At 36.4% G+C, this 16,262-nt stretch overlaps 1 protein-coding gene across 3 annotated transcripts; it reads left to right on the forward strand.

Moving 5' to 3' along the window:
* The first annotated feature begins 870 nt into the window (after positions 1–870).
* LOC100255820 (probable pectin methyltransferase QUA3) lies at positions 871–11,896 on the forward strand. 3 transcript variants are annotated; one of them, XM_010663261.3, is made up of 8 exons: positions 871–1,547; positions 8,249–8,452; positions 8,550–8,760; positions 8,850–9,111; positions 9,372–9,746; positions 10,424–10,519; positions 11,284–11,533; positions 11,651–11,896. In XM_010663261.3, the coding sequence occupies exons 1-7, from the start codon at positions 1,125–1,127 to the stop codon at positions 11,504–11,506; spliced, it is 1,794 nt and encodes a 597-aa protein (XP_010661563.1). In that variant the 5' UTR covers positions 871–1,124; the 3' UTR covers positions 11,507–11,533; positions 11,651–11,896. The 3 variants fall into 3 exon arrangements, with proteins under 3 accessions (XP_010661563.1, XP_010661564.1, XP_002272714.1); XM_010663262.3 differs by having other exon boundaries at positions 11,284–11,529; XM_002272678.4 differs by having other exon boundaries at positions 11,284–11,896.
* Positions 11,897–16,262: the final 4,366 nt, after the last annotated feature.

Consider the following 16,262-nt stretch of genomic DNA (forward strand, 5'->3'; position numbering starts at 1 on the left):
GTAATAAAGTTAATATTATATAAATTTTTAATTATTTAATAAAAATTGGAACAATATTTTTATTGTTTTAGAAAATATTGTTACTTCATGAAAAACTCTACAAAAAAAACCCATATGTCAAATTAAAATAATTAATTATTTTTTATTATTTAATAAACAAGCATGTATTATTATTTGTTGTGTTGGTGAGTATGACATAATCAAATAGAATTTGTTTAATATTTTTTCCCTAAAATTTTAAGAAATAAAAAAATTTATTAATTTTATTTAAATTAGATTTCTTAAACTTTTATAAAACTAAAATAATAATCTTATAATGAAATTTCTAACACTTATCAAATTAAAATAAAGAAAAATTATACTTCAATCACAATCTTTAAAAAAAAAAATTAGGTATGAAATTATTAACACTTATAAACACCAAAAGTGGATATATGCTAATTTTATGACACCTATTATAATTAGAAAATAAATAAATCTTAAATTAAAAAAAAACTTAAATTTTAAATTAAAATAGTTATATCGATTTTGAAATTAATCTTATAATTTTATATAAATAAAGAAATTATTTATAGAAAAACAAAAGAATAAGAGAATTACATATATTCTCTATTCTAAAGAATATCTTTAAAAAATGTACTCATATTTTTTTCTCTTTTAAATATAAATTTATTAATATTTTCTTATTCTTCAATTTCATAACATTTTTAAATATGAAAATAGTTTTATATCTCAATATGTTTTTTAAAATATTTGAATATTATCATTATATTTTAAAAATAGAATAATTCATATTTTATTTCATTACTATTTCTAAATGCTTCTAATTTCATTAAAAAAAAGTGGAATTTAAAAAGTGTTTTTGTTTTTGCTTTTTGTTTTTTTGTTTTTTTTGTTTGCCCCCTTAAGTTACTCTCACACTCCACTCTCTCCAGAAGCTTTCCTCCATTTTCACCTGCACAGTCTCCATCCTATGAACCTGAAACCCTAGGTTTTCAGTTTCAATTTTCTCATCAGATCTGTGAAGGCCTTGAATCCAATATCCAATACCCTAGGATTTACTTTTCTTTTCTGGTTGTTTGTTCTGTTAAATGTGGTGCTGATTTTCTGTGAATTGGTGTAAAATGGGGCATTTGAATCTGCCGTCGTCGAAGCGTAACGCGAGGCAGTATCGGCTCTTGGACCTCGTGACGGCGTCGTTTTTCGGCATTGTGATTATTTTTTTCCTTTTGGTGTTTACTCCTCTCGGTGACTCGTTGGCGGCCTCCGGCAGGCAGGCCTTGCTGCTTTCTACGGCGGATCCGCGGCAGCGGCAGAGGCTGGTGGCGCTGGTGGAGGCGGGGCAGCAGCAGGCGATCGAGGCTTGCCCGGCGGAGGAGGTGGATCACATGCCGTGCGAGGATCCCAGGCGAAACAGTCAGCTCAGTAGGGAGATGAATTTCTATCGGGAACGGCAGTGTCCGTTGCCCGCGGAGACCCCGCTGTGCTTGATTCCTCCGCCTGATGGGTACCATATTCCTGTTCGGTGGCCGGACAGCTTGCATAAGGTCTGTGTATACATGTCTGTGATGGTTTTACTTCAAGATCGTGCGTTAATGAGCTATTAAAATCCTAATTTTTTTAATGCTTAATTGTAGTTATGATAGAACACTTTATCTAGGGTATTTTTCCTGGTTGAAGCAGGAACTAAGCTTGTTTAGTAACTGGAATGTTAGAAGCTTTCCAGCGGAAGTGGAATTTGCGCGTTTTTTGCATTTAATTTTGATTTAGATTTTATAGTATGCTTTGATTTTAACAACTAGGGGATTTGGATGTAATATGGATAAGCTAAGTGTTTTTTTTTTTTTTTTTTGATAGGTAGATAAGCTAAGTGTTTGTGATTAAGCATTAATGGAGAATTCGAGGGATTCTTTATATTCCTGCATATTTGGCATGATTGCAATTCTAGGACTTCAAACTTCAAGACCTTGAACTAGAAGATCAGAGTATTAAATGATTGTTATGTGAGTGTTGGTTTGCAGTGGACTCAAAGTCCTTTGATATTTCTATAGAGGAGTTTGGTGGGAGGTTGAGAGGGGTCATTGTGGAGAGAGGCAAGGGTTTCTCAACCTGGGTTAGGTTTGGGGAGATCAGTCTTGGTTGCCTGCTGGAAGGGGTGGAAGTTTGTTGTATAGACGAAGGGATGTCGAAGTAGAGCAAAGGGTGGGAGAAGGGAGGTAGGAAGTTCAAGCTGGAATGTCAGGTGAATGGGGCAAGGAGGTTCATTTTTTGCTATGTAGTTACAGTAGAGTCAAAGAGATTTTCTTTGACCTTTCCAGAAGGGGGAGGGGGATCCATGGGGAGTGGCCCATTTTGGCGGAAAAATTGCGCTCGCTAGGGGTTGTCCCCATAGCTGAGAAAAAGAAAATGGTCTTTTCAGTTGAGAAGGGGTGTAATTGGAAGGCAGTGAATGGAAGCGAGTCCTTTGTGAATGCAGCAAGGAAGAATATGGGCTTGGTGGGGGAAGCAGCTTGGCTACAACTTGGGGAGGGAGAGGTGCAAAGTAGGGAGGAGAAACTTAGGAAATGTCTGGTTGGGAGGTTTGGAAAGGGCCCCTTATCGACCTCAGAATCATTCACGTTGAGAAAATGGGTAACAATTACTTGGTCCCTGAAACAGGGGTTGAAGGTCTCTGTTTTCAAGGGGTTTTTTCTTTTGTTTGACTTTAAAGATTGTATGGAGGCAGAAAGGGTATTTGCTAGAGGATCGAGAAGACTTAAGGAGAGAATCCTACAACCGGCAAGGTGGAAGCCAGAGATTGGGTGTGTGGTGAAGAAAGGTTCCTATAAGGAGGCGTGGGTGAGAGTGTTGGGACTTCCATTGCACTTGTGGAGTCGGGAGTTTATTAAGAAAATTGGGGACTGTTGCAGAAAATTTGTCCCAGTGGATGAAGACCTGACAGATTTAAATCAGTTGCGGTGGGCTAGGATCCTAGTGAAACTGGATGGGAGGGCTTTGCCAGCCTCACTGCAGGTGGTGATTGGATCTCCAAGTTTCTCTATCCAGCTGTGGTGTGAAATTCCTCCAAAGTTTTCTAAAGTGATCCTGAGAAGTTGCAATAGTGGGTCACAAGATTTGGAGATTAGGGGTGACAAGGCAGGTGGCTCATGCACGGGCAAAGGCGTGAGGAAGGAAATGCACCCATTGCAAATTGATGGGGTGGACGTGTTGACCCTTAGTGGGAGGAGAGTCTATTTTGGTGAAAGTGCAGCTTTCTGCATTTCGAAAGCTACTGCAGGAGGGAAAGGAAATGGAGGTTGTGGCAGGGTCACTTCAGAAGGGGGAAGGGATGGTTTGGAGGAGAATGTAGTTAGGAGTTTTTGGAGGGGAGGTCAGTGGATCTCAGTTGGCAAGCTCATTGACATTTTAAAAGGCCCATAAGCCCCTAGGATTTGAGAAGGGAGAGGGTGTTATTTTGAGCTGTGGGCCTAGGAGTGTGGGTTTAAGTTAAAGGAAGCATAGAAAGTGTGGGGGAGAAGTGTGGGGGCATGGATTGCTCCTTAGGGCTCCTGAGTGGGGGAGTTGGTTCTTCAGAGGACTTTGTGTCGGAGAAGAGATCTTCGGAGATGTTTTGGACTGCATTCATCGATAAGGCTCTCCAGGCTGAGGTGGCCTAGTACCTGCCTTTCTCTCCTTCCTCTTTGGTCCTTTTGGGGGTGTGAGGTCTCTCTTTTTCTACTCCTTTTCGAGAAAGGGTTTTGGCAGAGGCCTATGTTTCTGGTTGTGGCCCGGGCATAGGAAGTGGAAGCTAGCTTTCGTCCTTTTAGAATGATTATGCCTGATGGTAGCTCTATGGTGTGTTCTTTTGGGGTGATAGGGCTCTAGTAGTGGTAGGAAACAAAAGTCAAGAGGAAAGGGACGTTGAGGCGGGGCAACTAGAGGATTAGGAGGAGACAGATGAGGGTTGGTACTCAAGTTGCCTTGCTCAGTTTAGAAGTTTTCTAGGAATGTCGACTAAGGGTTATGAGGAGGAAATCTTAGCTCTACTCAAAAAATTGAAAATGAGGAAGGATCAAAAGACACAATTGGTTGGCACTAAAAGGAGTAAGCTTGGGTCTTCAAGGTTAGATAAGGAGCTTAGAAGGTTGGAGTGCTCAATTAAATTCGTTCAGGTTGTGGAAGAGTTAACTCTAAAGAGAGTTGGGTTTGGTTTTTGTTAGTAAATAAGGCTAAAAATTCTATCTTGGAATGTAAGAGGGGCTAATGATGGCGATAAAAGAAAAATCATCAAGTCAGTGATTAAGTCTCAGAGAGCAGATTTGGTTTGTTTATAGGAAACCAAGTTCCAAAGCCTGTTTTGTATTTTGATTCAATCACTAGGGGTGGGCAAGTTTTTGGAGTAGAGCACTCTAAATTCTTGGGGTATGGCTGGGGGGTTCTAATTTTTTAGGATAACAGGGTGCTGAAACTGAATGGTATGGAAATTGGGGAGTTTTCAATTTCCTATCGGTTTAAAAACATTGAGGATGGTTTTTGTTGGGTCTTTATAGGGGTGTATGGCCCTACTAATAGGAGGCTTAGAGAAGCTTTCTTGGAGGAGTTGGGGGCTATCAAGAGTTTGTGGCAAGATCCTTGGTATATAGGAGAAGGTTTTAATGTAATTAGATTCATGAGAGAACGGATCAAGATTTAAAGGTTGTCCTCAACAATGAGAAGATTTTCAAAAGTCATTAAAGACTTGGAACTACAGGATCTCCCTTTGCAAGGGGGTTCCTTCACGTGGAGGGGCGGTTTGAACAATCAATCTCAGTTAAGATTGGATAGGTTCTTAGTCTCCGAGGATTGGGAATGTTATTTCAGTGGGATTGCACAATGTCTTCTTCACAGACCTGTGTTTGATCACTTCCCAATTGTGTTAAATGGTGGAGGCTTGAGGAAAGGCCCATCCCCATTCAAATTTGAGAATATCTTTGTTAAAGGAGAATGGTTTTAAGGATTTGCTAAGAAATTGGTGTTGGGTTTCCATTTCAAAGGGGCCTTTAGTTCATTCTATTTGAAAAACTAAAAGCACTAAAGGCTAAGTTGAAGGCTTCAAACAAAGAAGTGTTTGCCAGTGCCACTGCTAGAAAGGATTTGTCCTTGAATCAGATGATGTTTTGGGATGCTATGGAAGGGACTAGGGCTTTGTTCGTGGAGGAGCAGAACTTTAGGAAGCAGGCTAAGGTAGAGTATTAGAAGTGGGTGCTGATGGAAGAAACCTCTTAGAGGCAAAAATCAAGGGAGTTATGGTTGAAAAAGGGTGGTAAAATTACGCTTTTTTCCATAAAATGGTCACTGCCCATAAGAGAAGAAACTCCATGGTGAAGATCAAGATCAATGAGGCTTAGGTAATAGAGGAGAGAGAGATTAAAGAAAGGGTGGTATTGATGTTCCACTCTCTTTTGCCCAAAACAGGGGAGTGGAGACCAAGCTACAATGAGTTGTCAGTTGAGGCTTTAGAAGGTGAGGATGCAATGATGCTAGAGGTCTCGTTTTTCGAGGAAGAGGTGTTTTGTGCTCTCTCAGATCTTATGGAGATAAAGCTCCTAGTCCTAATGATTTTTCTATGGTGTTTTAGCAATTTAGCTGGGATTTTTTAAAGGAAGAAGTTATGGCGTTCTTTAGGGAATTTCATTAGCAGGGGAGGTTTGCTAAGAGTATTAATGCCTCTTTTTTGGTGTTAATTCATAAGAAAGGAGGAGATGAAGATCTTAAGGATTTTAGGCCTATAAACTTGGTGAGTAGCCTTTACAAGTTGTTAGCTAATAGGTTAAAGAAGGTGGTGATTAAGGTGGTGTCCAATTCCCAAAGTGCTTTTGTGAAGGGTAGGCAAATCCTTAATGCTTCTCTAATTGCTAATGAAGCTATTGATTCGGTGCAGAAAGGCAATGATGGTGGTATTCTTTGCAAGCTTGATATTAAGAAGGTGTATGATCATGTTAATTAAAATTTCTTAACTTTGTTGCTAGAAAAGATAGGTTTTGGTGTTAAGTGGATCAATTAGATTCAGTGGTGTATTTCTACAGTGAGCTTCTTAATCATTATCAAACTCCTTATGGTTTTTTCCAAAGCTTGGGGTTTGAGGTAAGGGGACCCTTTCTCCCCTTATCTTTTTGTGATTGTCATAGAGGCCCTCAATTATTTGTTGAAGAGAGCTAAAGAAGGAGGGTTTTTACCAGGTTGGAAGATCAGAGGTAGAGGAAGAGAGGGAGTGGAAGTCTCTCATTTGTTGTTTGTTGATGACACATTAGTCTTCTGCAAGCCTTCTCTAAATCAAATTACTTATTTGAGTTGGTCACTTATGTGGTTTAAGGAAAGGTTGAAATATTCTTTTGTATGTAATCTTTGGTCTTGGGTGAGGGTTTCCTTAGCAGAGAGTCTTTCTTCTCTTGTAAGTTTTTTAGACTGGATAGGCTCCTAGTAAGGGAAGGCGGTGTGTATACTCCCTGTATACTTCGAGGGCACTGGTTTTTTGGTGTTTCCTCTTTTTTATTAATATACTTACTTTTCACTTATCAAAAAAAAAAAATGTTAGAGTTAAAGGGTAAATTTGAAAAGAAAAAAAAATGAGTTGATTCTAGCGAGGAGAGTGATTAGAGAATTTAGAAGACTTGGATCAAGAGTTTGGTTGCAAGATTGGTTCACTCTTATCTTCTTACTTAGGTCTTCCCTTGGGCGCTCAATTCAAGTTTGTGGCAATTTGGGACGATGTGGAGGAGAAGCTTCGAGAAAGATTATTGATTTAAAAAAGACAGTATATTTCCAAAGAGGGTAGGCTTACCTTAATTTGTAGCACTCTTTCCAATATGTCTATTTATTTTGTCCCTGTTTTGTATTCCAAGGAGAGTGCAAATGAGATTAGAGCAAATCCAAAGAGATTTTCTTTAGGGAGGAGGGACCCTTGAGCAAAAGCCTCATTTAATAAGATGGTCTATTGTCTGCTCAGATAAAGGAAAGGGTGATTTGGGAGTGAGGAATTTGTTGTTACTCAACAAGGCCTTCTTGTGCAAATGGAGTTAGCGTTTTATAGTGGAGAGGGAGGCTTTTTGGAGGCAAGTCACTTGTGGTAAGTATGGGGAAGAAGAGGAAGGGTGGCACTCCTATGAAGTGAGAGAAAGGTATGAGGTAGTTTATTGAATGCCATTAGAAAAGAATGGGATATCCTAGATGGCAATATGGCCTTTTCTATGAGGCGTGGGAGGAGGGTGAGATTTTGGAAGGATAAGTGATGTGGTGACGATTTGTCATGCACCTCTTTTCCCTCCTTATTTATTATAGCTTCGTCCAAGGAGACTTGGGTGGAGGATGTTTGGAACTATTCAGAAGGGAGAGTATAGGCTCCCCCGCTTCTCTAAGCGGCTCAACAATTGGGAGGTGGTTGTTATGGAGTGTTTTTTTCAAAGATTGCAAGGAAGGAGGATGTGTAGGGATGTGGATTATCAGGTAGTATGGACAAAGTCAAAGGATAGTAAATTTACTATCAAATCTCTCTACAAGGCTTTGGAACCAGAAAAACAAAGTGATTTCCTTGCAACTGTAATTTGGAACTCATGGGTGCTACCAAGGGTAGGTTTCTTTGCTTGGGAGGCTACTTGGAATTAGGTCTTAACCTTGGATCGGATTCAAAGGGGATGGTGGGCCTTGGCTAATAGATGCTACATGTGTCTTTCAGAGGAAGAGTCACTTGATTGCATTCTTTTGCATTGCAATATGGCAAGGATTCTCCGGCACTTGTTGTTTTCTCTTTTTGAGATGTCATGGGTGCTTCCTTTCTCAATTAGAGAAACATTGTTAGGGTGGCACGGTTCTTTTGTGGGTAAGAAGAGGAAAAAAGTGTGGCGAGCTGCTCCTTTGTGCCCTTTCTGAACAGTTTGGAAGGAAAGAAACAAAGGACCTTTGAAAACGAGGGGAGTCCGGTTCAAGGGCTTAAAGTTTCTTTCCTTTGTAACCTTTAGGCGTGGGCTAAGGTATATTTAGTTTCCAGCCCTTCTTCCATTGTTGATTTTGTGGATTGGTTGGGCTCTATTTGAGGGAGTGTTGTTTTTTGTTGTTCCCCTTTTTCTTTTTTTGAGGCGCTCTTAAGCGTCCTTTGTATACTTCCTGTGTACTTTTGAGTGCTTTTGTGGAGTGCCTTGTTTTAATATATTGCTTTTTAACCATCAAAAAATGCTTTCTTTCAATGCCATAAATTATTACAACTACTTGAAGTATATGTCTATCTCCTTTGCAGATCTGGCACAGCAACATGCCACACAATAAAATTGCTGACAGGAAAGGTCACCAGGGATGGATGAAAGAAGAAGGCATGTACTTCATTTTCCCTGGGGGTGGAACAATGTTCCCAGATGGGGCAGAACAGTATATTGAGAAACTCTCACAGTACATTCCTTTAACTGGTGGAGTTCTAAGGACGGCTCTTGATATGGGATGTGGGGTAGGAGCTGCTTTCCTGTGTTTATTTGAGCTCTAACCATTGCCCTTTTTTTCCCCTATATTTTTGGAAGATCACTTAAAATTGATTTCTCTTGCAGGTTGCCAGTTTTGGGGGGTACTTACTAAATCAAGGCATTTTAACTTTCTCATTTGCTCCTAGGGATTCACACAAATCACAGATACAATTTGCACTGGAAAGAGGAATACCTGCACTTGTGGCAATGCTTGGCACTCGTAGACTGCCATTTCCTGCATTCTCATTTGACTTGGTGCACTGCTCTCGATGTTTGATCCCTTTTACCGCTTATAGTGAGTTCTATATGCAATGTGGCTATTGAAATTTACACTTCTTACTTGTCCTCCTACTTGCTCTGTAATAAAATGTTCTGGATTTGCAGATGCAACATATTTCCTTGAAGTGGATCGGCTACTTCGACCAGGAGGGTACCTTGTAATCTCTGGTCCCCCTGTACTATGGCCTAAACAAGATAAGGAATGGGCAGATCTCCAGGCAGTGGCAAGAGCATTGTGTTATGAGCTCAAGGCTGTGGATGGAAACACTGCTATCTGGAAAAAGCCTGCTGGGGATTCATGTCTCCCCAACCAAAATGAGTTTGGGCTTGAATTGTGTGATGAATCTGATGATTCAAGTTATGCATGGTAATTGCCTTCAAAAATGTATTCTTAATTTCTGATTTCCCCTCCACAACTTAGAGTATGAAAATGGTTATATATATATATGTAATTTTTTGTGGTCATACTGTTATGTTATACTATGTGTGCACTTTGTCTATGTGTTGGAACTTCCTAGGTGTAATTAATAAACTCAACACCACACTAGTCTGATCTAACACTGTTGACAAATATTCATTTTCACCAATTTTGTTGGAATTGTAAATTTAAGTTTGATAATCTTGCAGGTACTTCAAGCTTAAGAAATGTGTGACGAGGATATCCTCTGTCAAGGATGACCAGGTTGTTGGGATGATACCAAACTGGCCAGACAGGCTAACAAAAGCTCCCTCTAGGGCAACACTTCTGAAGAATGGAATTGATGTATTTGAAGCTGATACTCGGCGGTGGGCAAGGAGGGTTGCATACTATAAAAACTCATTGAACTTGAAGCTGGGGACTGCAGCTATACGCAATGTTATGGACATGAATGCATTCTTTGGAGGTTTTGCAGCAGCACTCACGTCTGATCCTGTGTGGGTGATGAATGTTGTTCCTCCCCGCAAGCCATCAACTCTGGGAGTCATTTATGACAGAGGTCTTATTGGGGTCTACCATGATTGGTGAGTTACTGTGTCATGTGCTACTCTTGTCTACGGAATAAATATGCACCTGGGTTGAAATGAAGTGTTTTAGAGTCATAGATTAGCCACCTTCATATCGTTTATCAACAGAAAGTTTGCATGGGTGGATATTCATCATGTCCATATCACACCAGGATATGGTCCCCTGTTTATTACAAAAAATATGAAAGTTGGTAAGATAATTAGGATTCCTAGATAGTGAAGTGATGGAATAGAAGCTTCATCATGCAAATCATTACCCTGAACCATAGTTCTATGCTTTCATCTCCTTGTCTTTCTTACATGCCTACATGGACACCTTTTTAGTTGGTTCTTCAATCTGCATTTCTTATAGTAGCATAAAACTTGCTCTGTTGGTTTTTTAAACTGCTTGAATATCCTTGTTTTGATTACTAAATTAAGGATCAAAGAGATGGTAATTCACCTACAGAAAGGGTTTGGAACTGAAGGGATCCAAACCTTTGATGGAATGATGCTAAAAACCAGGGTTATTTACTGGGCTTGATTTCTTTCCAATATGCTTGTCTCCTAGATTGTGTCATTGCTTTTTGTTGATGACTGGGATTTAATGCTCACAACCAGTCTGTAGAACAGTGAAAGCTAATATTCATGAGGAATTTTTCTTACTAGCTATTCTTTGTGATTGGTGCTGATAGGTGCGAGCCATTCTCAACATACCCTCGGACTTATGATCTCATCCATGTAACTAGTATCGAATCATTGATAAAAATTCTAGGTTCTGGCAAGAACAGGTACTCTTTAAATTTATGATCTCATTCTCCATAACTTATTTCTAACCTGTTTCTTGATTTCTTAGCATTTGTTTGGATTTTTAGTGTAGTGTGGCAATATGATCTTTTTGTCATATTCTATTCAGAAATAAGAAGTTTGCCTGCTATTATTCAAAAGCTTTTGGTAATGTCATATAGCAGGCATTTACTATTCTGTGATCTCTTTCCTGCTTGAAATAAAGTAATCTTTCCATTGTAATAAAGGCCCCCGAATACAAAAAATAAAAACTTGGTTGAAACAACATCGACAAGTATTTGTAATTTCATTTGATAAATATTGCAATATTGTTATGTAATATGCTATTGTATGACTTGTTAGCTTATAAGGAAAAATATGTTTTGTTATACTCTTTAGAGAAAAAATAGAAAAATGAAATTCTCTAAAAGTAAATGAAATTTTATGCACGATCGGGTCAAAGGTAGTACTGGTTTCTTAATTCCTAATTATTTTGAGTTGAATATATTAAGTTTGGATTTTCTAAATTTTGGTTTTCTTTTCCACAACGCTTTTCCGTAGTCTATAGTATATGTTTTGCTAGCACCTTTTTAAATGTATGGAATTGATAGATGGAAGGGAGGACTGTATTCCAAAAGGCAAATGAACCATAATTTCATTTTAATAGTATAGAAATGTTTAGTCAACATTTACTAGTACGTTTTTAAAGTGCTCGATAGGATCATGAGGTTGACTGATTGGAATTACCACTTTTTGAACTCACTTGCAGGTGTAACCTTGTGGATTTGATGGTGGAAATGGATCGAATATTGCGTCCAGAAGGAACAGTTGTGATTCGAGATTCCCCTGAAGTTATAGACAAAATAGGTCGCATAGCACAGGCTGTAAGGTGGACGGCAACCATACATGAGAAAGAACCCGAATCTCATGGAAGGGAAAAAATCCTTGTTGCAACCAAAAACTTTTGGAAGCTACCTTCTGCATCCCATTGACATAGCCTCCTGTTCTTTGTAATGTAGGTATTTCCCCCATCTCATCTTTTTTTCACCTTTATTTAAAGCCAAGGTTTCATCTCCATGCATCAAACGATGCAATTCCCTCTGTTATTTATATCTTTATTTTGATTTTTCTTGTAGTAAGAGATAAGTGGGATCAGAGTGAGGAGGAAAAGGTACATAAAACTGGAAGGCTTGTGCAGTGAGTTTTGTATTAGAATACACACCCTTCTGCTTTAAGATCAACTGTAATATGACATTTTATTTCTCATCTTACAATCAACACAAGTGCTGCATCATCTTCATTTACCTTCTTCATCATGATGGTCCATCATTTCTGATCAAACAAACAACTCTTAATAGAAATCATGCTCCATTTGATCCTCATTTGATTTGGGTGTTTGTCTCCTCTCCTTCTCCACTCCATTCTTTTAAACCTTCTCTGCAGGTTTAAATGAGACGTAAACAATGGCAGAAATGAAATTAACCTCTCATTCCACCCTGTGTTCCAGCTTTCCAAACACGATCCCATAATTTCCCTAAAGTTTTCCAGGTCTTTGGAAGCATGGAAATGAATATTTATTTCTAGTTGAAGACATTAATTGATATGAAAGCATCTGATAGATGGGTAGATTATTCATGTGGGTTGAATTAATGGCTGGGACTTGGGAGTGGGGGCGCGGTCGTTGTATGAGAATTTAAGTGAAGCTGCAGAGAAAAAATAAAACAAAACAAAACGAAAATGATTGAGCATATAAAAGAAAAGTTACTCCTAACTTTTAATATCAAAGAAAGAGACGATGTTAAAAAAATAAATGTGGAAAGGATAATGAATTTTTAGTGTCATTAACTTATGATTATTATGATTGTTATTATAGGGTTGAGTGTTTGTAGAGAGATTAAATGCAGTGGGAGTTATTTAAGCATCAACCTCACCATAACTGCAATGCACCCACGGCCTCCTACCACCAAACCATCAACCACACCATCAATGCATTCAATTTTTCTCCATCATCTCCGTACTATGAAAAACACTCTTGACGTTGCCACATCACCAGACCTCCAAGCACTGATTCTAAATAAAAATAATATTAATATCATATAAATTTTGTTTATAATTGTAAAACAATCTTCCCCCTATCTTTTATACTCTTTTTTTTATCAAACTCAAAAGTTTCCCTTGAATTGAATGAGTCAAATAAATTTTAAGCAAAATTTTTTAGTTTTTGAAGTACAAAATATCAAAAACATTTTTTAAAAAATTGTTTTCAAAGGCAGTTTTGTAATGTTTTTTTATCTGTATTTCTAAATATTTCTTAAAAATGATTTTTATTTATAATGTTTTATTTTCAATGATTTGTAATAACATTAAAAATTATTCAAAAAACTATTTTTTAAAACAATTTTTTTTATGTTGAAATTAAAATAGTTCCCAAATATGCTCAAATTCTTTCATTCTCGGCAAAACAAAGAGTTAAAAAGAGTCCAAAAACAAGGGCAATAACCTTTATTTTATAAACCATAAGATATTTAAGAAATAATGCTACCCACAAAAATTCAAGTGATGTAGCTGAAGCTGAAACTTCCAAATAAATGACCACCCAACAAAGCAATTGGCTGTCTGAAAATACGCAATGATTTCAAAAAATGTCCCCATTTCATATGCCTATGCAACAGAGCCCAGTACATGCCCTCCAGAGTCTAATCTAAATCAATCAATTGATTCATCTGCCACCTCCCTTTTCCTCCACCTTTGTTTCCCTCTGTATATATTTTTTGTTCTTTTGTTTCAGGCTTTGGATCTGTTTGTCTCAAATAAGCATACATGGATGAATCTTATGTAAGATCCAAACATTATATTTTGGGGTCTGAACCCAGTTCAATTATGACTCTACCCAATCCTTTAATGGACCCATTCTAAGATCTAGACTCAACCCACGTCACCTTGCAATTATATGAAGTGTGATGGTGTGAACAATGCCCCTTCATTCCCCTCTTTGACCCACAAGTATTTTGCTTTTCAATTCAATTATGACCCCTTTTCTTGGGGTCATAATATTGTTCCAAGGTTTCAATTATTTGGCCAATTTCAACAATTTAGGCTATTTGAATGAATTTATTAGTGTCTTCAAAAACATAACATGATATGTTGCACCATTGGGGATGTGTTCTTGGCGTTTATGAGTGCACACTTTATTTTATTTGTGTAACACATTTTTAAATTGTAAGATTTAATTGATTTAAAAGCAAATACTAAGGCGTGAGATTGTATCAAAACCAACCTCTTATAACAAGTATAGGAAATTTGGCATTGTGATGACTTCTCATTTAGTTTGTGTAGACGAAATTTTAAAATAAAAGAAATATTTATGAGGTTTAACTCATTTGGTTTTAATAGACAATTTTTAAAGTTATATAGACTAATAGGTCCAAAGTAACTTAATAGTATCCATACAAATTATGTTTTGGGCTAATTGACTTAAAGTGAATGATATCTATATGAATCATGACGGAATATCGGCTTTAAAATACGTTCACAGGTTAGGAACTTTCCCCCCTATTCAATAGCAGATACAACATCTTTGTTGTATCGATACCATTTGTAATAGTCTGCTCCCAATCGTATAGATATTATCCATTTTTTACCAAAAGAGGTCCTCACAATCTTAAAATATTATCTATAAGGTTACGAAAAATTCATACTTATATAACATCAGAAACTTTCTTCCTTATCTGATATGGGATGTCACAATAAACCCATGAGTGATCGATTTTCAAAGTCATTAAAGTTAATAGATTAAAATAAATACTATCTATTTTAGTTATAATAGATAGTATCAAAATCAATCTTTAGTGAAAAATGAAGGTGAGTTTGAAAACAAAAATTAATAACTAATAATAAAAATAATAATAAAGAAGGTCCAAAAAATGAAGGTGAAGGCGCGTGGACGTCAGAGAATGGGAGGTGACAAGCCTCGTGGGAAGAGCAGGCGCCTAACGAGCTCAGTGGGCCAGCATGCATGAGGCCTGTCACGAGCAACTCCATGCAACACACCTTCCTCCTCCGTCTCCTTCCTCCTTCTTCTTCCTTCCTTCCTGAGTCCTTCTTTCTTCCTATTTTTCCATTCACAAAGCTGGTGGGTGGTGGCCCCATTCATCTGGACATTGCTTAGCCTGTATCCATAACTCTTTTCTCCCTCTTTTTTTTTATGACTCTATGACAGGAATTTTAGAGAGTGAAGAAGTAAGAAAAAATTTAGAGAGAGGAAGTGGGCCATGACCTATGGTGGCGCCACCGCTCCATACCATCAAGCCCCACCCCCCCTAGCTTTTCATAAATTGCGTATTCTAATCAAACTGCCTTTAAATATTATTTCATATTGGGTTTGTCGTTTCTATTTTTTAATACGATTTTATTGTATTAATATAAGAATTATTTAATCAAAAGGAATGAAATCATCCCAATTATAAGAGTCATTCAATCAAAAAGGAAGAAATCATACTCAATTTTTAATACAATTTTATCGCAATGATACGAGGATCCTTTAATCAAAAGGATGAAATCATACCCTGATTTTTAATATGATTTTATTGCATTAATATAAGAAGTTATTTGATTAAAAATGATGAAATCATCAACAATTTATAAATCTAACCCTTTACTTTGATATTTAAGTAAAAAATAGTTTACTTTTTAAATTTGAAAGTGAATAAAGTTTAGAATTTTAAACTTGAAATATTTTCATCATTTTAATTAATTAATTCTCGACAAAACACGAATATTATGATATTATTTTTATTATCGAATATTCTTAATTTTATGATAAATAAATTAGATATTTTTTACATTAATTGGGCATATTTTAAAAGGGGTAGCTGATCATGGGGTCTGTATTTGGATTATTGAAAACAAAGTTAAGGAAAATGATAGCCTTATGATTAGGTGATGTTTAGCTTTGAATTAAAAAATTGATTTGATAATACTTGATAATATATTATGCAATAAAAAGTGACTGTCGGAAGAATAGCCAATTAAGGGTCCGTTTGGAAGTTATTGTGATTAAAACCTTTTTTAGTTATATTATTTTTATTATTAACATTTTTATTGAAAATGGTTTCTTTTTAAAAAAAATTAGGGTTGGTTTGGATACATTTTCACTTTTATATTTTTTAAATTTCAAAATAATTTCAACTTTTATATAAGAGGTTAGGTTGAAAAAGTAATAATTTTAAAAATCATTTACAAAAAAATTTACTTCCTTAAATTTTGAAAATTTTAAAAATGTGAATTTATGTTTTTTATACATAATTTTTACGTAAGTTTATGATTTTAAAAATAAAATATGGAAAATGTATTTAAACGAATATTTAAAGCTTGTTGGATAATTGTTTTTGAAAACAATTCTGAAAAACGGTTTTTAAGAATAGTATTTAACATCGTTCTCCACTGTTTGGTAAAATAAAAATTGAAAAGCTTAAATGTTTTCAATCTATTTTTAATATTTTTAAATATACTTTAAAAATAATTTTTATGTCTGATATTTTATTTTTAATCACTTTATGTATAATTATTTTTTAAAACAATCTTCAAAACAAGTGAAAACAATTAAAGGGTGTTATTTGAAAACATGTATTTCTATTTTTTTGCAAACAAAAAAAGTTATTGATTCTCAAACATATTTTCCTATTTTTAAGTTCTAAAGAGTATAAAATTATTTTCGAAAACCGTTACCAAAAAAACCTTATAGTATTT

Source organism: Vitis vinifera, chromosome 15, assembly GCF_030704535.1.
Source record: "Vitis vinifera cultivar Pinot Noir 40024 chromosome 15, ASM3070453v1".
NCBI lineage: Eukaryota > Viridiplantae > Streptophyta > Magnoliopsida > Vitales > Vitaceae > Vitis > Vitis vinifera.

Excerpts from the sequence above, each read along its gene's own strand:
- LOC100255820 (XM_002272678.4), top strand. The coding sequence starts at position 1,125 with ATGGGGCATTTGAATCTGCCGTCGTCGAAGCGTAACGCGAGGCAGTAT. Across the intron at positions 9,112-9,371 it reads GATGATTCAAGTTATGCATG|GTACTTCAAGCTTAAGAAAT; the intron begins GTAATTGCCTTC and ends ATAATCTTGCAG. Across the intron at positions 10,520-11,283 it reads CTAGGTTCTGGCAAGAACAG|GTGTAACCTTGTGGATTTGA; the intron begins GTACTCTTTAAA and ends ACTCACTTGCAG.